The 27,813-nt window shown below is 56.3% G+C and overlaps 1 protein-coding gene across 1 annotated transcript; it reads right to left on the reverse strand.

The window, feature by feature from the left end:
• Nucleotides 1-4,997: 4,997 nt before the first annotated feature.
• LOC116748856 (myosin-7) lies at nucleotides 4,998-27,813 on the reverse strand. Its single transcript, XM_032622347.1, has 40 exons — nucleotides 27,767-27,813; nucleotides 26,538-26,590; nucleotides 25,908-26,116; nucleotides 25,506-25,649; nucleotides 25,059-25,215; nucleotides 24,856-24,883; nucleotides 24,122-24,230; nucleotides 23,947-24,039; nucleotides 23,780-23,843; nucleotides 23,264-23,362; nucleotides 22,927-23,030; nucleotides 22,124-22,262; nucleotides 21,899-22,017; nucleotides 21,641-21,790; nucleotides 21,192-21,362; nucleotides 20,292-20,601; nucleotides 19,954-20,021; nucleotides 19,532-19,619; nucleotides 18,782-18,899; nucleotides 18,513-18,636; nucleotides 18,094-18,230; nucleotides 17,591-17,846; nucleotides 16,720-16,962; nucleotides 16,394-16,570; nucleotides 15,403-15,548; nucleotides 13,965-14,055; nucleotides 12,872-13,261; nucleotides 12,514-12,640; nucleotides 12,237-12,355; nucleotides 11,264-11,460; nucleotides 10,536-10,719; nucleotides 10,197-10,362; nucleotides 9,942-10,066; nucleotides 9,092-9,400; nucleotides 8,647-8,850; nucleotides 7,429-7,554; nucleotides 6,942-7,217; nucleotides 5,950-6,045; nucleotides 5,694-5,828; nucleotides 4,998-5,132 (listed from the first exon to the last, which is right to left on the reverse strand). Exons 3-40 carry the CDS (start codon nucleotides 26,106-26,108, stop codon nucleotides 5,115-5,117), a joined length of 5,808 nt encoding a protein of 1,935 aa, XP_032478238.1. The 5' UTR covers nucleotides 26,109-26,116; nucleotides 26,538-26,590; nucleotides 27,767-27,813; the 3' UTR covers nucleotides 4,998-5,114.

The following is a 27,813-nucleotide window of genomic DNA, read 5'->3' on the forward strand; positions in this document are numbered from 1 at the left end:
GCGGAGCCACAGAGGTACAGCCAGGCAGAGGGAAGAACAGACAAGGAGAGTGAGGAACAACGGAGGCAGGCCCGTGGGGAGAAGTAAGCCGGGAAGCTAAATCGAGAGCCAGCCGAGTGGGACAGACCGACATGGGCAGTCGGGCAGATGAGAGGCAGGGAGACAGAAAAGAAAGGACGCAGAGCTAGTAAAAGTGAGAGGAGTGGGATGTGGAATCCGAGTTGGAAACAGAGAGGCAAAGAGATTAGAACACGCAGCTGTGAAGGGCAGGAGGAGAGACAGACAAAGAAGTATGATAGTGACAAGTACTGACAAAGACCAAGAGGCAAAATAAAATTGGACAAGGAGAGGGAAGCCATCCAAGGAGGGACAAACATGGAGAAAGCACACGCAGGATACAGAAAGCAGGAGAGGACAGATGCAGGGAAAGAAATGTAGATGGGAGAAGAAAAGAGGTTTCTGGTTTTCCCCTTAGAACCTCCCCTCTGTCAGTGGGAACTTCCCAGGGCTGGAGAAAGTCAGTTTTAGCAGAACCCTTGGGCCTCCGACTGACTTGCATGCCCGTTCCCCTCAAGTTGGGGGCTCTGAGGGCTAGGTACGGAGCTCCCACCCAAACCCCATCTTACCTGGTTCAGAGGAGTGTCAGTCTGTCCCTAGAGCACGATCCTTTATATCCTGCTGCACCCACCCACTGCCTAAATTTGGAGTCCTTCCCTAGGGACCCTCCCTCCCACCTCTCTCCCCTCCCGGCCCCTCCTCCCTTGATCCCTTGGCTCTGGAGGTGACAAGAGGACAAGAGGGCCTCCAGATTTGCCCATGAAAGGTCTGTCGCCCTAGCCCCTCTGGCTCCAGGCCCTTTTTTTAGTCCTTGGGCACATTCCTCCCCTCCAAAGGACTGATGGGCAGATAGTGGGAAGACAGGACTTCTCACACCACTACCCCACCCCCACCCCACCCCGCACCACCAGGCCCTTACCTTGGTTATTTTTAACCTGAAGGGTGAGTTGAGCACTCTGGGTGAGGGCCACCTTCTCCTGCAGGCCAGATGCTTGTCTCCTGCCCCCAACCACGGGCTCCCCTCCCTCCTTTCCTCCCCAGCCTGTCCTCACACAGCCCAGGCTGGGAGCAACTCCCCACTCTCTCTGGACCTGGAGTCCCATGATGCTGGGGACTGGCAGCTGGAGCCAGGATGCCCAGGGAGGGGCTCTACTTCCCAGATCCTTGACTCAGTTTCCTTTTGTCAGGAAAAGAATTGCCATGCTGTCCTCTCTGTGCAGTCCTGGTTTCCTTCTGATCCCCAAGTCTGCAGGCAGGTGTCCTCCTGGGAACGTGAGGCTGCATTACTCTGGGGACACATCTGGAGCCCCCAGCCCCTCCCCTGCTGCTCCTGATACAGTGACCACCGTCTAGCCGCTCAAACAGGGGAAGGGATTTCCCCACGCCACCAAAGCAGATTCGCACCCAGACCCACAGTCCAGCACCCTCACACATGGCCTTGGCCACCATGGGTCCGTGCCCATTCTTAAACACGCGCATACAGATATTTCACACTTACACACCTAAGTTTGCAGATTTTCCTTCATGCTTTTATGCACACTGAAACACACATTTGCACACATAAGCTTTTACTCCTCCTCTGCCACCCTCTGCTCCCGGTGAGGGGCGGGGTAGGGTGGGGAGGGGCAAGAGGCGTTAATCCCAGGGCCTGAGGCTGGAGGGGGTGGGGGCTGCTCCCTTCCGCCTCTCTGGGCTGCCAGAGGGTGCAGGTGCTGCTGAGGCTGGCTGGGGTCCTGGCTGCCCCAGGGAGCTGGGCCCCAAGCTCTGCGTTCCGCAGGGCGGGGGCGGGGCTCTGCCGTCTGCTCCCCCTCCCCAGGTAGAACCCCAGCGCTCCCTCCCAACCGTCGTGGGGCTCATACTCACACGTCCGTCTTCGTGGGTGTCCCCCAGTGCCCCAGGCCCGCAGGGCCCCCCTCCCCAGCCTCCAGTGATGCCGCCTCTCAGAGGCGGTAGGTGTCAGGTCTTCAACAGGCCATGCCTGTTATGACTAAGTGGACATTGTGTGCAGGAAACAAAGCCAGACTCCCCTGCCCTGGCTTGCCCTACACCCTCACACCCAGGAACGCTCTCCCAGCTGCCCCTCCCAAACCATCTCCTGTCACCTCTCAATATAGCTCTAGAGTGGGGAGGTGGGTAGGACGGACAGGGGTCAAATTCTCTGCTTTCCACCAAATATGTGGTCTCTCCCCCAAGGCGCCAACTCCTTAGGACCCTCCACTGCCCCATTAATGGACTCAGGGATACATCTGTCTGCAGGGAACCTGTACTCCATATCCAGTGTCCTTGGGGAGACCTGAATCAACCCCACATTCCCATCTCCGGCAGGTGCATATGCCAAATTGTTCCCCCAGGGGATGCAAGCTACTCGTCCCCAGCTCTAGGTCACTGGAGGACCTAGCGTGCAAGCTGGGGGTCAGCCTGTGGCCCAGTGCGCCACTGCCTGGTTCCCATTGCCACGGGGATGTGATAAGGGGCTGAGAACTCCAGGTCAAGCTGGGTCAGGCCCAGATGACAAAGACTAGGCTTTGCCCTCGGGGAACCCTATGTCCTGAGCAGGCCAGACTGGGTACAGGTGGAGTGGGGGTGAGGGGTAGGCAGGCAGTTCCCACTGTCTCCTGTGGAAGGAGGAGGAGGGGAGGGGTTAAATTGGTCCCAGGGCTCTGCCCCCCATCTGGTCTGGTTGGCCCTTCTCTCCCTTTCCTAGGCCCCCTTCTCTCCCCAGCTCTCACATCCATCCCTGCTCTCCGTCCTCCCTCAACTGCCTCCTAAAGCAACTCCTCATTCTGCTAGAAGTCCTGGCCAGTGAGGGCACGGGATGGAGACTCCTGCCACAGGAAAGGGGATGCGGAGGCAGGGCTAGCCTTGGCACCGGGTTGCCCCTGTTTTGCCTGGCTCCCTGTATGTCTGCCTCCCTTTCCCTCTTCCTGGTTCCCTGTCTCAGAGTTGGGCCTGGCCTCTGCTTCTCCCTGGCACCACGTTTCTGCCCATCGCGGGGTCTGACATACCTGCATTTCCATAAGTCTCTGCCTTCTCTAAGCCCACCGTCGGCTTGCTCTCTGCCTGTCCCATCTCTGCCTCCACACCCTGCTCCTGGGTCTTCATCCGCTTCTCTCTAACCTGTTCTCCACTTTGCTGATTTTGCTTGCATCTGAAGGTGACCCAGGATTCTCTCCTTTGTCCAGTACCGCCCCGCCTCGCTCTCCCAGCTTCTCCATCCAAGGCTCACCCTCCCTGTCTCCTCTCCCATCCTCTCTCGGCACCCTCTTCTGTGGCTCGGCTGCCAGCCCTGTCAACTGCCCCCCATCCCCCGGTCTGCTGCCCAGTCTCTGGCTGTTCCTCAGCCTCTCTCCTCTGCTCTGGGAGCTTGGATTCTCTGGGCATCCCCTGCGTCTCTCATTTCAAGTGTGTCCCTCTCTTTCCTTCACTTATCTCCTCATTGCTCTCCAGGTCCTTCCTAGGAAGAGGAGCAGTGCTAGGCGAGGAGAGTGGAGGAGGATGTGAGGAGAGAGGTGGGACAGGCTGTTGGTCTTTCCAGGGGAGGACACAGCACTTCCTCTATCTTTTCTCTCTGTTGGTTTCCCTGGTCACCGTCCTCCAGGTTTTTGAGCCCTCTCCCTCTCTCTCCACTGCCCCGCTCCTCAGGTCTTGCCTTTGGTTTTTTAGTTTGTTTGTTTGTTTTTTTGTGGTATGCGGGCTTCTCACTGCTGCAGCCTCTCCCGCCGCGGAGCACAGGCCCCGGACGCGCAGGCCCAGCAGCCATGCCTCACGGGCCCAGCTGCGCCACGGCATGGGGGATCTTCCCGGACCGGGACACGAACCCGTGTCCCCTGCATCGGCAGGCGGACTCTCAACCACTGCGCCACTACGGAAGCCCAGGTCTCGCCTTTTTCCTTCCCTATTCCCCTTCTCCCCTCTCCCTCTCCTCCTGTTCTCTAATACTGGCATTCCCTTCTTCCTGGCTGCTGCATTGGGAGCTCAGAGCCCAGAATGGCTGTGTGTGGTGCATGGGGGAGATTCAGGCCAGGGCCTCCCAAGCCCCTGCCCTCTGTGGCCCATAGTCCCAGGCCTTCCCTGAGCAGTGCAGGTGTGGCAGCGACTCCAGGGGAGCTAGGCTTGTTTAGTTGGAGGGGAGCCTGCTCCTTCCTCCATTTTCCAGCCCTCCGGCAACCCATTCCCTCCCCTCCCTTCCCCAGGGTCCTGCTCACACGTGACTCTCCCCAATCCCTCCTCTGCCTGCCTCCCCTCCAGATGGCCTGCTCTAAATGGACCAAAGGACCCCCATCTTCCAGCAAGACCAGACGAGGAGGGTCTCGGGAATGGAAGCTACCGTGGGAAGTAACGAGGGAGAAGAATGGAGTGCCTTGGACCAAGGGCCAGGCCCCAGGAGGAGGTGAGGAGGAGAGGAAGGTGGGCTAGGGTACAGTTCTCCTGGTCATGGTGGGGAGGTGGTTGGAGACCATGGAGGCCGTGTCTGGAAGGGGGTGGGCTATGGATGCAAGTCCTTGTGCCCCCTCAGATACCTGCCTCGGACCGGGGCTGGGGGCCCACCTGCCCAAGTGGGTCACGCCTCAGGGGGCACCCTTACACACCAAACCTCCCCCCCACAGCCCAGCTTCAGTATTGTCAGGGGTGAGGGTAGTGTTGATCAGATCTGGGGTGTAGGTCCATGCAGGTGGGCTCACTTGCTCTAGGAGAGCCTTAAGGGCTTCCCTAAATCTCCTTTAACTCCCAGGGTCTCTGGGCCAGGGAGAAGGCTGGCAGGAGGAAGTGAAGGGGAGCACCTGGCAGGGCTGCACCGACGATGCTCAGAGCCTCACAGGCTCCCTAGGGAGGCCTCTTGGGTCTGGACTCCTCCTCTGGAGCACCCACCCCCACCCCGTGTCCATGTCCTTGTGTTCCTGTGGCTGGCAGACTGCGAAGAAAAGTCTAGAGGCAGGATCTCACTTCAAGGAAAACTGCTTTATTCTGCTTCCTCCAAAGGGGCTGCTCTCCAGGCTCCAGGACTGGGAGCTTCGTTGCACCCCCAGGATGGGGCAGATCGAGGAGATGTGGCACAGCTACTCCTCGTTCAAGCCCTTTGGAAAGGAAACAAAGTCCAAACTAGCTCCGGAGAGGTGGGTGTTGGGCAGGGATGGGCACAGGCAACAAAAGGGAGGTGGGCACCGATGGGGGCAGGACCACTGTGTGGCCTGAGGGAGGCCCCCTGGTGGTGGGAGATGGGTCCTAGGGGTCAGTGTGGAGGGCAAGTTCCAGAAAGCAGGGCTCTGGGGTCAGCTGGAGGGATGCTTCCTGGGTGAGGACAAGGGGTCCTCTGGGAGGTGCATCTTAGGTTGGAATTACAAGGTTGAAGGCCTAAACTAGGTGGAAGAGAAGTAGATATAGCAGTTGGGGGAAATTGGGACACACTAGGTGTCTATCAGTTGGGGTCTTTGCTGACCACCCTAGGGCTGGGATTCACAAAATCATTGGTAGTCAGAATGGGAAGAACCCTAGAAATCATGGAGGACTGAGTTACCCCGCCTCTGGGGTCGTGGGGTTCAGCTGTGGGGGTGAATGAAGGGAAGGGATGCTGGGGCGAGGGGCTCTGTCTGAGGGGGACCGATGTGTGTCTGGGTGCTGCCGTGCGGGAAACCCACCTTGGCGCCGATGTCGCGGCTCTTGGCCCGCAGCTTGTTGACCTGGGACTCGGCGATGTCCGCCCGCTCCTCTGCCTCGTCCAGCTCGTGCTGCACCTTGCGGAACTTGGACAGGTTGGTGTTGGCCTGTTCCTCCTGCGGGGGTTCGGGGGGGCGGGAGGATGAGGTGAGAGGAGCCAGGGATTATTAGACTCCCAGCCTGGGGGCCGGCTCCTTGTCCCCTCCTCCAGGCCTGGGCCCCGTCAGGGTCACTCACCGCCTCCTCGGCCTGGCGCTTGTAGGCCTTGACCTTCAGCTGCAGCTTGTCCACCAGGTCCTGCAGCCGCAGCAGGTTCTTCCTGTCCTCCTCCGTCTGGGGGTCGGGCAGAAGTGAGTATGGCATAGTCATGGGAAGCACTGCAGCCCCTTCCCCACTCATCAGCTTTACCCTGAGTACAATATCCTGACCCATTTCAACTCCTGGATCCTCACCAAACACTTGAGTTCTCCTCACAATTTCTTACCAAAAAAGTTATGAATACTTTTAATGGTTTGTACCAAGAAAGAGTCTAGGGAGCGGATGGGCTCCCTGAAATTGCACACAAAACTGTGTGTGTGCACAGGCCCTGGGGGGGTCCTGGGGGCCCATGGAGAGTAAGCCCCCTGTTTCTAGAACCCAGCGTGTGCTGGCAGGAACTCTGGGACTGCAGGCCTGATGGGGTTTCCTGGGCTGCTGGGAAATGACATTGACTTGATCTAGGTTAAGGACAGGTATGCATAGAGGGATGGCGAATCTCTGGATTGGAATGGAAAGAAAATCTAATTGACAGTCTGATTCTAGAAAACACCATAAGAGCTAAAGTCTACACTTCCCTGAGTAACCGAAAAGTTCTGAGATTCATTTTAATGGTTTGGTGTTTTTTGGTGGTGATGACGCCAGGCTAAGGTTTGGCTACATATTTGCTTTCTGGTAATCTGTGCTGGGTAAGCTCTAGCTCGAGCTCTGGCGTCTGCAGGGGAAAGGCTGAGGGGGAATGCTGAGGTGGAACTTGAAGGCCAGGGGACTCAGAGACTGCCCTCTGAGCCAGGGGACACTCAGGGTAGAACAGGGTCAGGCAGAGTAGAAACAGGGCAGCCAGGGGCTGTACTCTCACTCCTTGACCTGTAAGAGGCTAAGAGAGAACACTTCATCCCTCTGGGGTGGCTGTCACCCGGGCTTCATGCCATAATGCAGAGGCCCTGGCCCCAGAGCAGCCGCCGTGCCCGCACCTGGTAGGTGAGCTCCTTGATGCGACGCTCACTCTTCCTCATGCCCTTGATCGACTCTGCGTTGCGCTTCTGCTCGGCTTCCAGCTCATTCTCCAGCTCCCGCACCCGGGCCTCCAGCTTCTGCAGCTGCTTCTTGCCGCCCTTGAGGGCGATCTGCTCGGCCTCGTCCAGCCGGTGCTGCAGGTCCTTGATGGTCTGCTCCATGTTCTTCTTCATGCGTTCCAGGTGCGCGCTGGTGTCCTGCTCCTTCTTCAGCTCCTCCGCCATCATGGCGGCCTGTGCACGGCAGAGAGCGTAAAACAACAGGACCCCGGGGCCCCTTCTTTCCATTAAGGATCACCTCTTTCCCATCCTGCCGTTTGCTCCCTGAGGCCCTCAAACCCACAGAGTGGCAGAGTCACCGCTGTTACAGCACAGTGGCCTGGCCTGGACCCACAGGCCTGGTTCGAGTCTTTCGGGGAGGGCAAGAAGGGGAGCGGTCACTCACGTCCGTGATGGCCTTCTTGGCCTTCTCCTCGGCATTCCTGCACTCCTGCACTGCCTCCTCCACTTCGCCCTGAAGCTGGGACAGGTCTGCCTCCATCTTCTTCTTCTGGTTGATGAGGCTGGTGTTCTAGATAAAGGCAAAGAAAACTGTTGAATGTCTGCTTTGCTCCCTGATTCCACACTTTTACCCAGAGAAAATTAGAACTGGTCATTTTTAAAAAATATGTCTTGTTTTTAGTATTTTCCTTGTTTTGCACCTGCTTTCTCTTTTCCTATGAAAATAGATATATTCTAGACAATATATCTAAAGGGACTCAGTTCTGAAGAAAGACTTCAAGCAGGAAAGGGTCTGTAGTTCTACTCCTGAGCTCTGTAGTAACATGTCTGTGCAGGAGTATGCAAATATTCCAAGGAAAAACTTGGTTAAAGGGACTGTATCCTGGAAGCGATTATAGTTATAGAAAGAGTGGGGTAAGGAAGAGAGGACCACATCCGTGGGTGATGTCATTCCCATATGTACTAGATTACGGAACAAAACTCCACAGGGCAGTGCAGTGAGATGGACATAAAAACTCATTACCGAGTATAGCTGAAAACAGTGTGTATGGGATTGCAGAAAAATGGTGTTCTGTGGAGAATTTGGTTTGCAAGTAGATGCAGTTGTGCTTCTTTCAACTCCAAAAGTCCCATTTTAATACAGCAAGCTGAGGCTGGCTGTCTTCTAGATGTAGGATATCACATAACAGCGTGCATTCCACGACTCCCAGATTTGTGATTTTGCCAGGCACCACCAATCCACCATGACACTCTTTTTTTTTTTTTTTTTTTTTTTTTTGCGGTACGCGGGCCTCTCGCTGTTGTGGCCTCTCCCGTTGCGGTGCACAGGCTCCGGACGCGCAGGCTCAGCGGCCATGGCTCACGGGCCCAGCCGCTCCGCGGCATGTGGGATCTTCTCGGACCAGGGCACGAACTCGTGTCCCCTGCATCGGCAGGCGGACTCTCAGCCACTGCGCCACCAGGGAAGCCCCACCATGACACTCTTAGCTTTTAAGTATAGACCCCTTTCTCAAGGTTGTGGTTCCGCAGCCATGACTAACAGAGGCGAGCTGGTCCAAGAGATGAAATAATTTATGACCCATGTGCTTGGACGTATGCTTTCTCAGGGCATCTGATTCAGAGCATTGCTAGGTGTCCCGGCTCTGTTCTCCTGGCCTCTCACCTGGGAGTGCAGCAGCTGTACCCGCTCGCTGGTCTCGATGAGCTCCTGCTCGGCCAGCTTCCGGGACCGCTCCGTCTGCTCCACCACGGCCCGCAGCTCCTCCAGCTCGGCCTGCAGCAGGTTGTTGCGCCGCTCCACGATGGCGATGTTCTCCTTCAGGTCATCGTTGGCACGGACCGCGTCATCCAGCTGGATCTGGGTGTCCTGCGCATCAGGAGAGTGGGCGTGAGACAGGCAGCTGGGCTCTGGCCCATCAGAAGGCCGGCAGCTGAACTGGATGCTGTGGAGAGCCCCTGGCGGTGGCTCAGGTGGGACCTGTGGGAGGTGCCTGCGACGGCCCCGGGGGCAGGAGGGATCTGGTGCTGTGATGGGACACCACCCCCCAACTCGGCCACCGCCCCTCTCTGGGTGAGGTGACTTCCTGATTCCAAGAGTCACCAGGTACCTTCAGCAAGCTCTGGAGGCTCTTGACTTGCTTCTGGGCCTCGGCGGCCATGCGGTTGGCGTGGCTGAGCTGGATCTCCATCTCGTTGAGGTCGCCCTCCATCTTCTTCTTCACCCGCAGGGCCTCGTTGCGGCTGCGCGTCTCCGCGTCCAGGGAGGTCTGCAGGGAGTCCACCACCCGCAGGTGGTTGCGCTTCGCCTGCTCCATCTCCTCGTCCTTCTCTGCCAGCTTCCGCTCCATCTCTGCCTTGATCTGGTTGAACTCCAGCTGGGCCCGCAGGATCTTGCCCTCCTCGTGCTCCAGAGAGGCCTGGAGGGGGGTGGGGAGAGAGGGTCCGAGGAAATCAGGGCACAGGGTGGGGGCAGGGGTCTGTCCATGAATCGTGGATACAAAGTGAGTTCAAGAGTGGTGTAAGTGGTTCAGTCAAAGAAGCAGAAGGAGGAAGAAGAAAAGAGAATTTGAAAGAAAAAAAAAAGTCCTAAGAGAAGGTGATTCAGGCTCTCACAGAGGAGAGCAAGCTATGAAGACAAAGAGGAAAATGAAGAGAGTGGTGTTGCCAAGGAAACCGAGGCAATCAGGCACAAAATGTAAAAACCCGAAGAGGGAGGCAGAGATGGAAGGCGGGGTGGGGGAGTGAAACAGGAAATCTTGTCTAAGATGTAATAGGTAAAATGTTTGTGTGAAGGGAACTGAGTGACCGGGTTCATTCATTCATTCCACAATATTTGTTGAGTGCCTACTATGTGCCAGGCACTGTTCTAGGCACAAAGGGAGATGAGAACAGGGACCATAGCCTAGAGATCAGCTTCTTCTCCCACCCCCTGCGCACCCCCTACCCCTGTGCGCGCACCTCGGCCTCCTCCAGGGCCGACTGCAGCTCCAGCTTCTCAGCCTCCAGCTGCTTGCGGACCTTCTCCAGCTCGTGGATGGTCTTTCCACTGGAGCCCAGCTGCTCAGTCAGGTCGGAGATCTCCTCTGTGGGAGGGGCGGGCCGCTCAGCTGGGGGCAGCCGGGCTCCAACGGGGCGCACGCCTCTAGGAGCCGCTGGGTGGCGCCACGTGCGAACCCTCCCTGCCCCGCCCCCGCCCCCGCCCCCGGCCCGCACCCTGCAGGTTCTTGTTCTCCCGTTTGAAGGTCTCCAGGTGCTCCAGGGACTCCTCGTAGGCGTTCTTGAGCTTGAAGAGCTCGGTGCTGAGGGAGCGCGCCTCCTTCTGCGAGGACTCCAGCTCCGACTGCGACTCCTCGTACTTCTGCTTCCACTCGGCCAGGATCTGCGGGGACGGGACGCGGCTCACCGGGCAGCCCCAGCCCCACGTCCAGAGGCGCCCAGGCCCCTCTCCTGGGCTCAGCCTCCTCCCAGCCTCTGCCTCCTGGGAGGACGTTCCTGACTCCCGCCTGCCCGCCTGCTCTGGCCCCTGGCTACGAGCCCCCAGCCTGGGCCCACCTTGTCGAAGTTCCTCTGCTTCTTGTCCAGGGCCGCGGCGGCCGCGTTGGAGCGCTCCACGTCCACCATCAGGTCTTCGATCTCATTCTGCAGCCGGTGCTTGGTCTTCTCCAGCGAGGAGCACTTGGCGTTGACGGCCTCGACGGCCTCCTCGGCGTCCTGCAGCCTCTGGGCCAGCTTCTTCCTGCCCGTGTTGGGGGAAGGGGGGTAGTGGTGGGAGAGGGTGGGGAGGATGGAGGGTGTGGATTTGGACAAGGGTACACATTGTGAGGCTTGTAGAAAACAGTCTTTGAAAACTCAGAAGCGTTGTTGGAGAAACCTGAGGACATGCCCAGGGGCTGAGAACGGGGCAGGCAGAGGTTCTGGGAGGTGTGAAGACCCACAGCACCCGGAGGGCCCTTTGCGAGGCATCCCTAGGCTCTAGGCCGCAGACACGGAGGACACATGGGCTCTGAGCACTCCCATCTCCCCTGCCATGGCACCCTGCCCCAGGTGGGAGCACTCTGCCCTCAGACAAACCTTTTGTTCGTCTTATATTCGGATGAGAAACATAACGCGAGCAAAAAGCTTCCCTGAGAGGAGAAGGAGGTGGGGCCGGGGCAGGGTCTTCTGTGTGGTCAAAACACAGCTAAGCATCCATCCCCTGTGCCGGACCCACTAAGGAGTGGGCTGGGCCGCATCCTACCCTCACAGGGGCCTCAGCCAGAGGCAGGCCGCCCGGGACTCACTTGGCCTCCTCCAGCTCCTCGGTCCTCTGGATGGCGTCCGTCTCATACTTGGTCCTCCACTGGGCCACCTCCGAGTTGGCCTTGGACAGGACGCGCTGCAGCTCGGCCTTGGCCTCCGTCTCCTCCTCGTATTGCTCCCGCAGTAGGTCACAGTCGTGCCGGGCTGACTGCAGCGCGTGGGCCAGGGCGTTCTTTGCCTGGGAGGGGCGGCACCGGGAGGCGGGCTCAGCTTTCCCTGTGATGTAACTCCAGTTCCTGCCCGTCTCCTCGCCCTAAATTTCAGCATCCTTGCGTGGCCTCACCTATCTCTAAATCCCTAGTGGACCTGGAATGGTTTACTAAGTAGTATAAGCAAAGTAAGTCCGTACAGCACTGCACTATTTACAAAATGCTTCCTGCCCGTCCCCCCTGTGCTCCTCACTGCAGCAGGCATTATCATCCTTACCCCTGTTTTACAGGGAAGGAGACGGAGGCTCACAGAGGTTAGTTGATTTCCCCAAGGTCACCAAGCTCTAAGAGGCAGGTTAGGATTTGAGACCTGGCCTTTTTTAAAAGTCATAGTCGTTTCCCTTTTTCATGAGCCCAGCGGAGTGCTAAGAATTTCAGGAACCAGTGGAGTTTCTTTCTGCAGTGTTCAGCTTGCTCTGCTAATCCCAGGACCACTTGTACAGTTTCTGCATCCCATACCTATACCTAGTGAAGGCCATCACACCTCCCTAGTTTATTTCCTCACCTCGCTTCCCCCCGACCTGGGCACCCTTACTTCATGCCCTCCAGAGACAGCAGCAGAAAGACAGAGGGCCTCCGCATGGGGAATAGATTAAGGAGGCGCGTGGTAGAGTCTGGGCTATTATCCCTTTTGGAAAATGGGAAAATACTGGGTAGATGGCAAGCCTCATTCTTAGGAAAGGAAATGATGTGGATGCGAGGCCAGCCAGTATGCTGGACCAAGTGCCCTGAGTCCAGGCCTCACCTTAACCTCCTCCTCCAGCTGCCTCTTGAGGTCCTCCAGCTGCTGGGTATAGGTGAGCTTGCCCCGGGTCAGCTGGGAGATCAGCGCCTCCTTCTCATCCAATTGCCGGGACAGCTCACCTGGAGAGGCACCGAGGCACGCTCAACTCTCAAAGGTCAGTCAGTCCTCTCTCCCCCAACCCCTCCCCTAACCCTTGGGTCCCATTCTCTGGAGAGATATGTGTGTGCACCCAAGCCTGGGGTGGCTCAGGAAGTTGGGAGACTAGGGTGGGGCTCACCATTCTCGGTCTGCAGCTTCGCCCGCTGGCTGGTGAGGTCGTTGACAGAACGCTGGGTCTCCTCGGCCTTGCTTCGGTGCTCATTCATCTGGTCCTCCAGGGTCCGGCACATCTTCTCCAGGTTAGCCTGAGACAGGAAGGGGAGTCATACGATCTATGTAGGGGGTGCTGAAGGGGTGTGAGTGATGCAATTAAAGGAGAAGGGAAGAGAAAGGCATGGAGGAACAGAAGGGTCCAAGAACTGGGTCGAAGAAGGGAAGCAGGAAGCTGAACCATCAAAGAAGAGAGAGGAGGCACGGACAGAAAGTGGAGGCAGGTGGAGGGAATTGGAGGAGGGGAGAGGAGAGCAGAGGCCCACCTTGGCCTTGATGATCTGCTCCATGTTGGAGGTGACGTCGTCCAGCTCCAGCTTGAACTCGCTCTTCTCCTTCTCCAGCTTCTGCTTCACGCGCTGCAGGTTGTCGATCTGCTCGCCCAGCTCGGCCACGCTGTCGGCGTGCTTCTTGCGCAGGGCGGCCGCCGTGGCCTCGTGCTGCAGCGTGGCCTCCTCCAGGTCCCGCCTCATCTTCTGAAACTCAGCCTCGCGCTTCTTGTTCATCTCGATCTGCACGGACGTGGCCCCGCCAGCCTCCTCCAGCCGCTCACTGATCTCCTCCAGCTCCCGGGACAGGTCTGAGCGCAGCTTCTCCACCTTGGCCCGGGCAGTGCGCTCGGCCTCCAGCTCTTCCTCCAGCTCCTCGATGCGCGCCTGGGCAGGGTATAGGGGGCTCAGACCCACCGCCTGACCCCTCCATCAGAGCCCACTCCCCAAGGCTCTAGAAGGCTCCTGGACTGTCTGGAACAGCAGGCAGCTTAGTTCCACCAGTGGACAGGTAGAAATAACAGGATTTGGGTGAGATGGTTTGGACAGCTGAGTTTGGGCCAGAACATTGTACATTGTCTTTATTGGAAGGAAAGTGGTTGAAGCTTGCTCTTGAAGAAGGACAAAGAGACCTGTGTTCCAGGGATAGTTTAAGCAGTTTTGTGGCAAAAATAATAGAAGTTGGAATGAGAGAGCCAGGTTCGTCTGACCAGACAACTAAAGACCCAACACAGCGTTCACTCTAGAGGTAAGAACTGAAGTCACAGACCATCAGGGCTGAAGGGACCTTAAAAGCCACAGGGAACAAGAGAGGACATATAGACCCAGAGATTGGCAGTGGACTACCCACAGTCACCAGCTGAACCACAGCTGATATAGGAAGCTGGGATTTCTGTCCCCAGACCTGTGAGTGTTTCAAGATCTCTTCCTATGTCATCCTTGGATCAGCCAGCCCTCCTCGAGGTGCTCCACAGGGGAACTGTGACAGCCCAGCACCTCCCTTCACAGACACAGAGCCAGTGCCTGTGATGCTGGGAGAGAACGGCCTGGAGGAGGGTTGGGGGGCTGAGGACCAGCCCAGGGACCTTACCTGAAGCTCTTTGAGCTTCTTCTGCAGCTGGCTGCCCAGGGCCTGCTCATCCTCAATCTTCGCATTGAGGGCGTTCAGCTCAAAGTCCTTCCTGCGGGGAAGGAGGGAGGGTGAGGCAAGGGAGGCTGCTTGGGCTCCAGGAGGGCCTGCCAGTGGTTGGAGATGGTAATGAAACAAACGAGGAGCAAAATTTCATCAAAAAAAACCCAGCTTCCAGGGCTGTTGTAAGGTCCCTGAAAGTGTAACACCTGCTGAAGGATTGAAGTTCAATAGGAAATATAACAGGAAGAGCACTGTAGGTGGAGTGACAGGACCTGGGCTCCGAGATGCTCCCTTCTTTGGTCTGTAAAATGAAGGCGTTGGACTAGGTCGACTCAAAGGCCCCTTTTAGCTCTGATGGTCTTTAATTCTATCACTGTTACTTTGGGCAACTTGGTAACCTTTCTGAGTCTTCCTTTCCTCTGTGGTAAGTGGGGTTCAAGTACCATTCTTTTTTTTTTTTTTTTTTTTTTTGCGGTACGCGGGCCTCTCACTGCTGTGGCCTCTCCCGTTGCGGAGCACAGGCTCCGGACGCGCAGGCTCAGCGGCCATGGCTCACGGGCCCAGCCGCTCCGCGGCATGTGGGATCTTCCCGGACCGGGGCACGAACCCGCGTCCCCTGCATCGGCAGACGGACCCCCAACCACTGCGCCACCAGGGAAGCCCCAAGTACCACTCTTAAAAGGTGGTTTGAGGATCACTGGGATCATATATTTATTCATTCATTCAGCAAGTACTGTGCCTGGGGAAGTGTGAAGATTTCCTGGTGAGACTGTAGACCAGGATGAGTTTCACAGCCTTTCATAGTCCTGACCCTAAAGCACCATAAGATCTTTGATCATCCAAAAATGCCCCACAGACTCACTGTTCGCCAGGTGTGAAAAGTGGATCTACACATTTTTGAAGATCTTGCAATAAGAATTGGAACCACAAGATCACTGAACAAAGAAGTAGCCAGACCGTGCACTGCTCACACGTGGTGGCTGAGCTGTTTCTCTGTGGTCCTCTGGGCTCTCTGTGAAGGACCTGAAAGGATTTACCTGAGAGGCTTTTGTGTGGAGCTTTCCTCTGTGTTAAGCACCTGGTCTCCAAAGAGACTTGTGTATAAAGGGGGTGAGCTGTTGTTTTCCATCCCTTTTGAGTGCCCAGCAGGAAGAGAGGGCTTGAGGGATCCGGGTTAGACTTTTGCCAAAGAGGCCTGCCGGGCCCTGATGTGCGTGTCTGGGGGAGGAGAGCCCTCTTCCTGGAGGCTTTGCCCACAGTTTTGCACCTACTTATGGAGGCTGCATGAGGCTGTTGCCTCTGAGGTTGGATGTCCTGGCTCAGCTAATATTGCCATGGGCGGAACAGTCTGCTGGGCGGGGGAGGAGGAAGGGCGATGGGGCGGGGAACACGCTACTTTTTTAGCCGCTCATCCAGCTGCTGCTTGTCGTTCTCCAGATCCATGATGCTCTCCTGGGTCAGCTTCAGGTCTCCCTCAAGCTTCCGCTTGGCTCGTTCCAGGTCCATACGCACCTTCTTCTCCTGCTCCAGGGATCCCTCCAGCTGATGGAGAAAAGGACCAATGTGCCCTGTTAGGCCAAGCATCCTTATTTGGTGATTTGGGAGCTTAGTCCCTCTGTGGTTGAGGAATCCTGAGAGGTGTCAAGACTTGGGAAAGCTTCCCCAGAATGGGCCGGTTGTTGCCAGGGGACTGTGAGAGCACCTAGCATGGAGGGATGCTCAGTAACTATTTGAAAAATGATTGAATGAATGACTGTGGGATGAAATCCCAAAGCTACGTTCATTCATTCTGCATCCTATAAGCACCTACTGGATACCAGGCCCCATATTAGGCACTATAGACACAAAATTGAATAAATCCAAGTTCCCACCTAAAGGCAGCTTCCAGTCTATGGCTGGGACGAATACTTCAGTAATGATAACACAGAGTGATAAAGAGTGATTCAGTAGAGATATGCTCAAAGGACTACCTGTGGGAACAATGATCACTAAGGATCAGATCCTGGCTAAAATATTAGAAGTCCAAAGATCATCCTTGAGGAGCTTCACAAAATTCCCAAGAAAATGTTTCATGTTCTTACAAGTTAACCCTCTAAATCCTGTGGTTGAAGGGAGAGACATATAGGCTTGAACATCAAGTGAAATAAGGAAGCCCATCTGTACTGTGGATCACATCAGCAAGATAAGATATATAAATCAGAATTGATCACCCCTCCCCTTTTCTATTCCCCAGCTCCCTCCTAGAAACATGTCAGGAGAGGGAGCACTGTCCAGCCCCACCCCCCCAAACACACACACACACACACACACACACACACACACACACACACACACACACAAACACAGATGGACATGGTATATCTAGGCCCTTGTGACAATCTACTTACATCGTCCACATGCTGTTCCAGCTTGACCTTGGCCTTGGTCAGGGTGTTGACCTTGTCCTCCTCAGCCTGAAGGTCATCCAGGGCCTGTTGGTGGGCCTCTTGCAGAGCTTTCTTCTCCTTGGTCAGCTTGGCAATGATCTCGTCCAGCCCAGCCATCTCCTCTGTCAGATTCTTCACCTGTTGACCAAGAACCCCATCCCCTTTAGGGTCAAAGGTCACCAACCTGGAGACATCTGTGGAGACCTCCAATGCCAAGGACCGGGGCCGCACTCAGGTCTCGGAATCCTGAGGAGACTTGGGCTGGAGCCAGAGGGAGCTGCCCTCACCTTGTTCTCTGTGGCGTGCTTCTCCTTCTCCACCTTGGCCAGCGTCAGCTCCAGGTCATCAATGTCCCTCTTGAGCTCAGAGCACTCGTCTTCCAGCTTGCGCTTCTTGGCTGTGAGCTCGGCGTTCATCTCCTCCTCGTCCTCCAGCCTCTCGGTCATCTCCTTCACCTTGGCCTCCAGCTGGATCTTGTTCTTGATCAGCTGGTCACAGCGCTCTTCCGCATCAGCCAGGTTGTCTTGTTCCTGAGGGCAAGGTACAGAGGGGAGGCTGTTTGGTGGGTGGGGTCCTCGCCCTGGCAAGTGCATGGAGGGACAGGCTCCACCCTCACTATAGGAGGGGAGCTATAGGATCTCCCCAGCTGAGAAGAACCTCAGAAGGATGGGGAGAGGAAGAGTTTTAGGGCAATGTGACGGGAGCACTGGGGGATGAGAGCCGAGAGGAAGGGAACCAGAAGTCTCTTTATCTGGCCCTCTTCCTCTGGTTCTTCCATCAACGGGAGGGAACTGTGTTTGTTGATGCCAGCACTTTACATATTTACAACCTAGTGAGATGGGTGGCTTTATTTCCCATCTAGAGATGAGGACATTGAGACTCAAAGATAATGCATTGTTTGCCCAAGGTGGCAAAATTATTAAGCTGTGGATCCAGGTTGAACCCTGGTGGAAAGCCCATGTTTTTAAGTTAGTTCTTTCTCCCTTTCCCTTTCTTTCCCTCGAGAGACCTCTTTGGAGGTCTTTGGAAGTATTGATTCCAGAATCCTCTGCCTACGAGGGCACAAGATGGTGAGCCCCTGGGTGGGGAAGTGCAGGGTGTGTGGGGGATGTGGGCAGGTGTAGGGCAGAAGAGCCAGCAGAGGCCCGGGAGCCTCACCGTCTGCACTTGGAGCTGCAGGTCGTTCTTCTCCTGCAGCAGGGACACCATCTTCTCCTCCAGCTCCTTGCGTCGAGCCTCCGACTTCTCCAGAGCCTCTTTGAGGCGCCCAAACTCCTCCTTCATGAGGGCTATTTCCTTCTCTGTCTCTGCACTCTTCAGCAGCGGTTTGATCTTGAAGTAGAGCTTCATCCAGGGCCAGTTCTTGACCCCCATGAAGGCCCGAATGTTCCACTGGATTACCAGCAGGGAGTCTCTGCGGGGGCACAGCAAGAAGGTTGGTGAGAGAGCTTCCTCCCTCCTCCCCGTCCTGAGGCCTTGGCTCCTGGGTCATGGCCCTGTCCTCCATCCATCCCACACTCCGACAGCAAGGCCCACCCTGTGTCTGTATGTGTGTCGTGCCCCCTTTGTCATTTGAAGACCTGGTGTGCTCTTTCTCCTTATACTGCCCTGAACCAACCTGGGCCTTAGAGACCTGAGAACCTCCTTCTGAGATCTCTCACCTGCGTTCCAACAGTTTCTTGAACTCCATTCTGGAGAGCACACCCCGGGACTGAGCCTGGATGCGGGTGATGATACGGCTCAGCCTCTCGTCCCGCATCTCCTCCAGCAGCCCCAGCAGCCCCGCCTTGAAGAACACCTGTGGAGAAGGTGTGTGTGGACATGACTAGGACAGGCAGGATGGAAAAGAGGGGGTGCTTATCTTAGAGAGGCTAACAGTGCAGGAAAGAACTGGAGGAAGGAGGTCAATGGCAGCTGGAGCTGGCATGGGGGAGCAGTGCTGTCTGGTCCATGGGGAGGGCTAGCACGTGGTTCAGTAATGTTCCTGAGATGGTTGGTAAAAGGAAAGGAGCCATGAGGTGAGGAGTCAAAGGACAAGACAGGTCTTCCTGTAATCAGTTTGTTTCTTCCCTTTCCTCACCTTGGTGTGGCCGAACTTGTACTGGTTGTGGTCAATGTCCAGGGAGCCCAGCAGCTTCTCTGACCCTTTCCTGCTGTCAATGAACTGGCCCTCGGGGATGGCTGCCGGGTTCAGGATGCGGTACCTGGGAGGGAGGTGCCCGTAGTTACCCACGTTCTGCACTGATCTGCTCTGCCCAGAGAATCTGAGGCCACTTGAAGACTCCCCTCCCACCCGAGGCTGCCCACGCTCCCCCTGTTCCCTGAGCCCTGGGGGGCCGTGGTGCCCACCTCTGCCGGAAGTCCCCGTAGAGGATGCGGTTGGGGAAGCCCTTCCTGCAGATGCGGATGCCCTCCAGCACGCCATTGCAGCGCAGCTGGTGCATGACCAGGGGGTTGTCCATCACCCCTGTGGCAGGAGGGAGAGGGAGGAGTGTGTTGAGAGAGCACGGGACTAACAGCCAAGGGTTCTGGGTTCTGATCCTGGCTCTGCCACGTACTGGCCTATGACCTTAGCAAGTCAGTATTTTTTCCTAGCCATGTTTTGAGAGTAACCGAAAGGCTTTCACAGTCCTTATTTTATATGGTTTATGCCTATTATCATAGGTGATAGCCAGGGCAAATATAGCCCATTTTTTAGAGAATAAAATAAGCCCGGACAGGTTAAGGGACTTGACCGAGGTCACTGAACTGATCAGAAGAGAGCCAGGCCTTGAACCCAGGCACCTGAACTCCTCCATCTCCTTATGATTCATTCAGAAAGGGATAAACAATCCTTACACGTGTCACCAGCGGTTGTAAGGCACTAATGAGGTAATGTCCATCAGAGTGCCTTGCACATTACTCTGAGCTACACATTCCAAATGTAAGGCAGCACTGTGGCCGAGGTGGGAGGTAGTGTGTGAGACTCCATGGGCAATGGGATGAGAAGAGCGTGATTTGGAAAGCTCCATGGTGGGAGCTCAGGAGGTGACCTAGAAGGCCCTGACCCCGGGGCAACGCGTCTTGGCCTTGGGCTGGGCCCGACTTCTTGGGCTTTACCTGGAGACTTTGTCTCATTGGGGATGATGCACCGCACGAAGTGGGGGTGTGTGGAGCGCAAGTTGGCCATCAGCTTGTTCAGATTCTCCTGTGGCCCAAAACCCAAGAGGGAAAAGTAAAGACAGGGAAAGAAAGAGAAGTGAGCGGAGAGGAAGGAAGGGAAAGAGAGACAGAGAGAACTCGAGGAGCTAGAGGATAAAGGAGGGCTAGCGGAGACGTGGAGAGGGAGAGGATGGGAGGCAGAAGCGACAGTGAAGCGAGGTGAGATGAGAAGGGAGTGGGAGACGAGGCCAGCAGATGAAGGGGAGAGAAGACAGGGTGGACAGGATCAGGAAGGGCCTGAAGAGACTGAGGGGCAGGAGCTGGGGATGAGCCAGGCGGGGGGCAAGCGGGGCTGGGGTGGCGCTGGGCCACACGCTCACCCTGTGCAGAGCTGACACGGTCTGAAAAGATGAGCCTTTCTTGGCCTTGCCTTTGCCCTTTTCCATAGCTGTGGGAAGGAGAGTCGAGAAAACGGGACGAGTGTGCACGTGGGAAGTCTGGACAGGGGGTGAGGAATCACAACCTCTCTTCACATTTAGCCTGCAGGCCAGGGTCTTCATTGTGGGTGCCTCAGCTTCTCCACCCAATTCTATCTCACTGAACCTGTAAAGCTTGGGGCCCAGCCTGACATGGAAGTGGTGGGGTGTAGCACATGACCTGCCTCAGAACCACGGCAGAAGTCCTTCTCTCAGTCCCCTGGGTCCCAGTCTCCACTCACGTGTGTCAAACCCAGCATAGTTGGCAAACAGGGTGCTGAGTATCTTGAGCGAGGATTTCTTGTACAACTCCACCACCGTCTCGTTGAGGGGGTCTTTGTTTTTCTGTAGCCAGCCTATGATGTTGTAGTCCACGGTGCCGGCATAGTGGATCAGGGAGAAGTGGGCTTCCGGCTTCCCCTTGATATTACGTGGCTTCTGGAAGTTGTTGGACTTGCCCAGGTGGTTGTCGTACAGCTTGGCCTTGAAGGTCATGTCAGTGGCCTTGGGGAACATGCACTCCTCCTCCAGGATGGACATGATGCCCATGGGCTGAGGGTGGAGGGGAGAGTATCACTGAGCCTGCTTTAAGCAGATGGAGATGGACCCTGCTCTAGGGTCAGTATCTGCAAATGGAGATGCTCCTTTGGGTATTAGGTATCAGTGTCAGCTCTGAGTACAGTTATCTATTGACTGACACCTGTTCAAGCCTTCCCAAGGTGGGACTTTGTTTGATTTCGGAGGGACCTTTGTGAAAGTCTGGGTATGTGGATGCTACAGGTGCTTTACACACCATTCCATCGCCCAGATCCCTGAGATGATGGGGTTGAAGATAGGTGTTCTCTTATGCTCCCCTGTGCCACCCTCAAACTTCCTGCTCCTTGATGGGTAAACCAGGGCCGCAAGCACACTGGTGTGGGAGGCCATCCTTGAGGTGCCCGTCCTCCGTGTGTCCACTCTCAAACCTCTGGAAACTCAGCTCTACCAGGCACCACCCTCTCCTGCAAGGTTCTGGGAACTAGCGCTCGGGCTTCTTCTGCTGTCTGGATCTCCCAGAAGGGAGAGGGGTCTGCCACTTTTCTGGGCCGTTCATGCATGTGGGGTGTGAGTGGAGAGTGCAGGCGGAGGGGCCGAAGCGGCACCTTCTCGATGAGGTCGATGCAGGCCTGCAGGTCCATGCCGAAGTCGATGAACTCCCACTCGATGCCCTCCTTCTTGTATTCCTCCTGCTCCAGCACGAACATGTGGTGGTTGAAGAACTGCTGCAGCTTCTCATTGGTGAAGTTGATGCAGAGCTGCTCAAAGCTGTTGAACTACAGAGCGGGGGGTGGGGGAGGGGAGTGGGTCAGGCGGACAGCTGTCCATGGCCCATGCGGTGCGCCCAGGGCCGCGTCCAGCCCGGCAAGGGGTGCAGCTGGCCCCTCCCCTCCCCTGTCAGGGCGGGGAGGGAGGGCGCCCTGAAGACACATGACCGTCTCCACCAGAGCACACCGCCGTCCCCGCGCCTGGCCTGCAGCCGGCTCGGCCAGCGGCGGCTGCCTGTGCGAACCAGGGAGTTACTGTTCTCCCGGCCCCGGGGCTCCCCACTCACGTCGAAGATCTCGAAGCCGGCGATGTCCAGGACGCCTATGAAGTACTGGCGCGGCTGCTTGGTCTCCAGGGTGGCGTTGATCCGCGTCACCATCCAGTTGAACATCTTCTCGTACACGGCCTTGGCCAGTGCCCCTCTGGCGTACTCCACCTGGAAGGTGGAGGAGAGGCCCCGATGAGAGAGTGGTAGGAAAGAGTGAGTGGCAGAGCTCCCGCTGCACCATGCTAGCCCCCCATTTAACTTCTGAAGGTGACCCACCTGCTGGACATTCTGCCCCTTGGTGACGTACTCGTTGCCCACCTTCACCCGAGGGTGGCACAGCCCCTTGAGCAGGTCGGCTGAGTTCAGCCCCATGAGGTAGGCGGACTTGTCGGCCTCTGGAAGGAAAGAGCAGGTAGGGAAGCTGGTAAAGGATGAGATGACTCCTCTGCAGATGTAGGCTTCAGTGGCTCCGCAGCTGCTCCCCACATCCCTGACTCCCACCTTCGGTGCCATCTGGCTCAGCCTGCTCCTCTCGCTGCTTGAGTTTGAACTTCATGTTTCCAAAGTGCATGATGGCTCCCGTCAGCTTGTATATGGAGCTCTTCTCCTCTGATGTGAAGCCCAGCACATCAAAGGCACTCTGTAGGCAGGCCCCGTATTGGTGGAAGCCAGAAATGGGAGTGTGGCAGGTAAGTGAGACCCCTCTTTAACTGGAGAGAGATCTTGTCTCCCGAATCCCTGTGAGTTCTGAGACTCCCATCCCCAGTGGGGAACTCCAAAACTAAGACGGGAGGTACAAGAGCTGGGTGGGGTGTGGACTGCCTCAGCCCCAGCATCAGTGGTCAGGCTGTTCGCTGGAGGTGCTGTGGGTCGCCCACTCATGTTTCCTACTGTTACCCCTCTTCTAGGCCCTACCCTTGCTTCCCTGCCTGGACCTTTCATATGTGTCTATACCTGTTCTTTACCTAACAGCCTGCCCCAGGCCCACGGCATCTGCCTGACCACCACTACCCCGTTTCCCTTGGTAATGCCTTGTTTCTTGGCTTGTCTGCTTCTCTGTCCCATGGCTTTCAACCCTCTCTGCTTTGATTGAAAACACCAAGTACTGGCCTGCCCTGTCTTAACCACACCCGTACCCCGGCACATCCTGGTCATAGGGCACATTTCTGGTCCTCAGGGAGGGCCATACCACTTTGAACAACAGACAGCCAGTGTCTTAGCTCTATTCGTGGGCCAGTGAACTGGCCCCATTTACCCCTGACCGCCGATCCCCTCGCCTCTCAGCTGGGTCCTCACGCACTTACATCGGTGGCCATAAGCTCCTCTGCATCGTCAATAGAGTCCACAGTAGTCTCTCCTTGGGAGATAAATGCATAGTCATAGGGGTTGTTGGTGATCAGCAGCATGTCTGGGGGGGAGAAAGACATGGTTAGAATGTGAGTGCAAACCCCTGGCCCTCCCTGGGGCTATCTGCCACATGACCCGCAGAAAAGCACATGAACAGGGCTTAACAGGGTCCTACATCCCGCAGAACTGAATCCAGCAGTGCCATAAACCCAGGGCCTGTCAACAAGCGGCCACAAGCCGAGGTGACCAGGTTGCCATGGAGATAGTTGGTCTCGGTTGGTAGCTGTGACTCACCCAGCAGCTCAGGCTTTTTGTTAGACAGGATTTGGTAGAAAATGTGATAATCTCTCTCTGCTTTCAGCTGGAAAATAACTCTGGATTTTTCCAGAAGGTCTGTGAATAGTAGGGGAGAAGAAAGAGAGGAAGAAAAGGTCGGGATTTAAGTGTAAGGAAGTAGAGATAAAGGAATGATAAATGTAGTGAGAAAAGGACAGAGGGAGAGGGAGACAAGAGAGGGAGAGAGACGCATACACAGACACACAGAGATGGAGATGGAGTCCCAGAAGGAGAGAAATGATCTCCAAGAAAAGTCCCAGAGAAAGACACACAGATGTGCAGAGACAGTGATGGAGAGAGACCAGAGGAAGTCTCAGAAGGAGACGCATATATAGACCTAGAGACACAGAGATGGAGAGAGGGAGAGAGCCTGAGGGGCAGGGCCCTAGAGAAAGACAAAGAGGGAGGTTGAAACAGAGATGGTTAGAACGAGGGTGAGCTCAGGCTGAGCCCTAGCAGATCCATGGCACTCACAGGTCTCTATGTCTGCAGACGCCAACTTTCCGGTGGCCCCAAAATGGATTCGAATGAATTTCCCCTGGAGAGGTGGAGAAGAGTGGTGATGAGTTGAGGGAAGGCTCATACTTGACACCATCCCTTGACCAGCCCAAATCCCAAGTCCAATGTCAGGGACCACTCACAAAGCGGGAGGAGTTGTCATTCCTGACGGTCTTGGCGTTGCCAAAGGCCTCCAGGGCGGGGTTGGCCTGGATGATCTGGTCCTCCAGGGTGCCCTGCAGAGGTCCAGAAGGGTGGCGGGTGAGAGGCCTTCTCCTCCCTTTTGCAGTGCAGGCCCCTGGAGGACAGTAGGCCTACCTTGCCTGAGGTCTGCTCCTTCTTGCTGCGATCGCCGATGGCGGCAATGACAGCAAAGTACTGGATGACCCTCTTGGTGTTGACCGTCTTCCCTGCCCCGGATTCTCCGCTGTTGGGACAGTTGGGCTTATTAGGCAGTGAACAAACATTGTTTGAGACCAACAAGCCTAAAGTCAGGAGAGATTGCCTAGTTTTACTTGGCAGGGGGAGCCCTGAAGCAGGAAGCCACCAGGTAATATGCATCTCAAACACACAGCTGTACTCTGACGTACATATGGTCAAGGGTAGCAACCAGGAAGGATGCTGAAAGAAGGTGTGGATTTGGGCAGGTGGAACCTGGTCTTAGCTGGGCAAGGTCAATCAGAGGAGATGGGCCTGGGCTGTTTTGGAAAAGAATGGGTGGGGCTGGAAGAATGGGGAAGGTTTGCGAAGGGAACGATGAAAGAAAATGAAGAGGTGAAGAAGATGTGGTGTTACTGGGATTATGGATAAATGAGTGATGAGCTGGAGGGGCGTGAGTGAAGGAGATGGGAGAGGAAAAAATAAGAGAGGGATGGGAAGCAGAAAGGAAGGGGGAGAGCAAGGAGAGGTCAGGGTGAAGCCCAGAGAAGAAATCAGAGCTGGCATGAAGGTGGAGGGAAAGAGAACTGTGGGTCTATGCACAGGGGCTGTGGTCCTCATAGAGGCTGGGCTCGGGGAGATTCTGGAAGGGAACGGGTAGGAGCCACACTCACGTGATCAGGATGGACTGGTTTTCTCTGTCTGGTGGGGGGAAAATGGGGAGGAAAAGTCAGGAGCCACACAAGATGCTCCGTCTGGCTTCCCCCACCCCCCCACCCCGCCCCAGCTCCCTGCCTCTCTTCGGCAACTCCCAGCGGCCTGAACCCCTCCGGAGGAGGAAGGGCCCTCAGGAAACCCTTTGCTTGGGGCCTGTCACCTGTCAGCATGTACTGGTAGGCGTTGTCAGAGATGGAGAAGATATGGGGCGGCGCCTCGCTCCTCTTCTTGCCCCGGTAGGCGGCCACCACCTCGGCGTTGTACACCGGCAGCCACTTGTAGGGGTTGATGGTGACGCAGAAGAGGCCCGAGTAGGTCTAGGGGAGGAAAACGAGGAGTGAGTTGCCAGTGATGAAGGGGGAGGGTTGGCGGTTTTCGGAGTTACAGAAAGGTCTTAGGAGAGGAAGAGAAAGGAAAACGTATGAACGTGCTCAATCTGAGGAATCCCAGCCCTCAGGGTATTAGAATTGCACCAAGGATGCAAGGATTGGGACAGAGTGCAATACTGCCTGGGCACAAAAGACAGAAACTCTCGGGACTCCAGGAGGTGGAGATACGTGGAGTAGGAAGCCACTAGATTCAGAGGGATGTCCCGGGGTGCACTCACGTAGATCATCCAGGCTGAGTAGCGCTCCTTGAGGTTGTAGAGCACCGCGGGCTCGTGCAGGAAGGTCAGCATGGCCATGTCCTCGATCTTGTCGAACTTGGGCGGGTTCTGCTGCAACAGCTGGTCCTCCTTCACGGTCACCGTCTGCAACAGCACATGTGCAGGCCCTGCTGTCAGCCCCCTCAGCAGGGATAGGATTTGGGCAAGTTACAGGACGATGGTGCTCGTGAGATAAGGACCCAGGGTCCCAGAGAAGAAAGACCGGATGCTGGGGATGAGAAGGACTATTTGGAGGGAGTAGGTCCCTACCCAGAGGAAGGGCAATCCTGGTGGCACCCCTCTCTGGCCACCCAGGTGTGGGGGGCATCTATGGTGGCCTCTCACACCGGCCCTGCCACCTACCTTGCCATGCTCTGTCTCGGCGGTGACTTTGCCACCCTCTCGAGACGTAATCTTGGCCTTGACGAACTCCTGTTTGTCATCAGGCACGAAGACGTCCTTCTTGAGGTCGAAAGGCCTGGTCTGGGCTTCCAGCCGCTCCTTCTCCGACTTGCGCAGATAGGGGGCGGCCTCCCCAAACGCAGACATCTCTGCATCCCCCATGGCTGCGCCTGCAGCGGGAGGGAAAAGGAGCTGGCTGCCCTCCCCTCCACTCCCCTCTCGGTGCTCTCCCCTTCAGCAGGAGCCCCGAAGCCTAGCACTGTGCTCAGGGCTCAGGAGGGGTCACCGAGAGTCCCTCGTTCCTTGAGCTCATCCTCTAGCCTGAGAACTCCCTAGCAAACCTGTCGGGGCAGAGCGGGGAGGCTAACTTCTGTCCTGGCTGGGGGTCTCCTAGAGGAGGGAGGAGTGTCCCCGGCTTCTGCGAGCAGGAAGCTAACTATACCCACTGTACCCATCTCTGAGCCTCATCCCTCCCTGGCTCCCTCACTAGTCACAGGTAAGAACTCCTGGCCACCAAGCCATGCTCCCAAGGCAAGGCAGAAACTAGAGTTGTGTGTCTTCCCAGATCCCCCCATCTTCAGCTCTCCTTACCTTGGCTTCTCGAATGTACCTTCGAGAGGAAAGGGGCTCAAGCTGGCTGGGGCCTGGAGAGAAGGAAGGCTGGCTGGTGAGGACTACTTCCCTGCCTCGCCCTGGCCCCGCCCTTCATCTTCCCTCCGTCTCAGGCATGAACGTGGGTGGGCGGTGGTGGTGGCTTCTCTGGTCCTGTCCTCTCTCTCGCTTTCCCCGCCCAGGTTCCTGATGTCAACTCAATGAGCCCCTCACTCCTCACTCCTGGCAGATGGCCCCACCCTTGCCTACCCCCATCTAGTGAAGCTTGCCTTTTTGAGCCACCTGATGTACAACCAGTGGTCACATTTTGGGGCTTTACAGCCTACAGAGCACTTTTATGCACGTGCTCCTCCTCAGTCCTCACCCCATTCTACAGAGGAGGAAATCTAGGTTAACCGGCTTGCTTGTCCAAGAACATGTAACAATAAGTGGTGGAGCCAGGACTTGAACCCCGGTCTCAGGACTCCAAAGCCAGTTCTCATCCTTCCTGTCCCCGTTTTATCGTCAGTTGTGGTGAACACTGTCAGAGAGGAGCCGCTGTGGGTCTCTTCTCGTAGACAGACCCATGGTACAGCCGAACGCTCTCCACAACAGACGTGCACATTCAGTATGTATACAGCACAAGTACAGTGTCAAGGGTACGAAGACAGGAATAGCCACACCACGTGCCTGTGCCTGGGGACAACTTTTGCAGGGGGCACACACACGGCAGTGGGCTCGACTCCTAGTTGTGCACACGAGCCCCTCCACATCGCAAGCCTAGCATTTATGCGCACACTTCCTAAATAATCGTCCTCCGCCATTCTCTTGCCCCTCCCCACAGATGGACCTACCTGTCCTCAGGCCTGACCGTAAACATGTCTCCCAGTTGATATTTCTGTGTCTTAGGCAGTGAGGTACATAGCCTCCCTCACCATGCATTCAGACACCACACACGTGCGTGCACACACACACACACACACACACACACACACACCCCTCTTGTGCATTCTGGTCCCACGTGCTCAGATACACACACCTCCCCCTGTAACACAGGAGCCCCCCGCTCCCCTGGCACATACATGCATGTTTAGACCTTCCCATGTGTGCTCAGTGACCGGACCTGGTACTCTGCATGAAGCCCTGCATACAGTTTGCTGTTCCTAGGAGCTCCTTTTGAAACCTGGGGCCCCTTTTCCCAGAGAAAGGCCCCAGCTCTACGCTCTTACCTGAGAGCAGCAAGGAAAGAAGACAGAGTGCAGGAGAGAGCTGTGGA

Source organism: Phocoena sinus, chromosome 2 (genome assembly GCF_008692025.1).
Source record: "Phocoena sinus isolate mPhoSin1 chromosome 2, mPhoSin1.pri, whole genome shotgun sequence".
Lineage (NCBI taxonomy): Eukaryota > Metazoa > Chordata > Mammalia > Artiodactyla > Phocoenidae > Phocoena > Phocoena sinus.

What these genes read in the sequence shown, in the direction of transcription:
- LOC116748856 (XM_032622347.1), bottom strand. Translation starts at nt 26,108, where the DNA reads ATGGGGGATGCAGAGATGTCTGCGTTTGGGGAGGCCGCCCCCTATCTG. An exon ending in ACTCAGCCTGGATGATCTAC is followed by an intron (nt 25,216 to 25,505) that starts GTGAGTGCACCC and finishes TTCCTCCCCTAG; the next exon opens with ACCTACTCGGGCCTCTTCTG. An exon ending in CTATGCTGGGTTTGACACAC is followed by an intron (nt 20,022 to 20,291) that starts GTGAGTGGAGAC and finishes TCCTTCCCACAG; the next exon opens with CTATGGAAAAGGGCAAAGGC.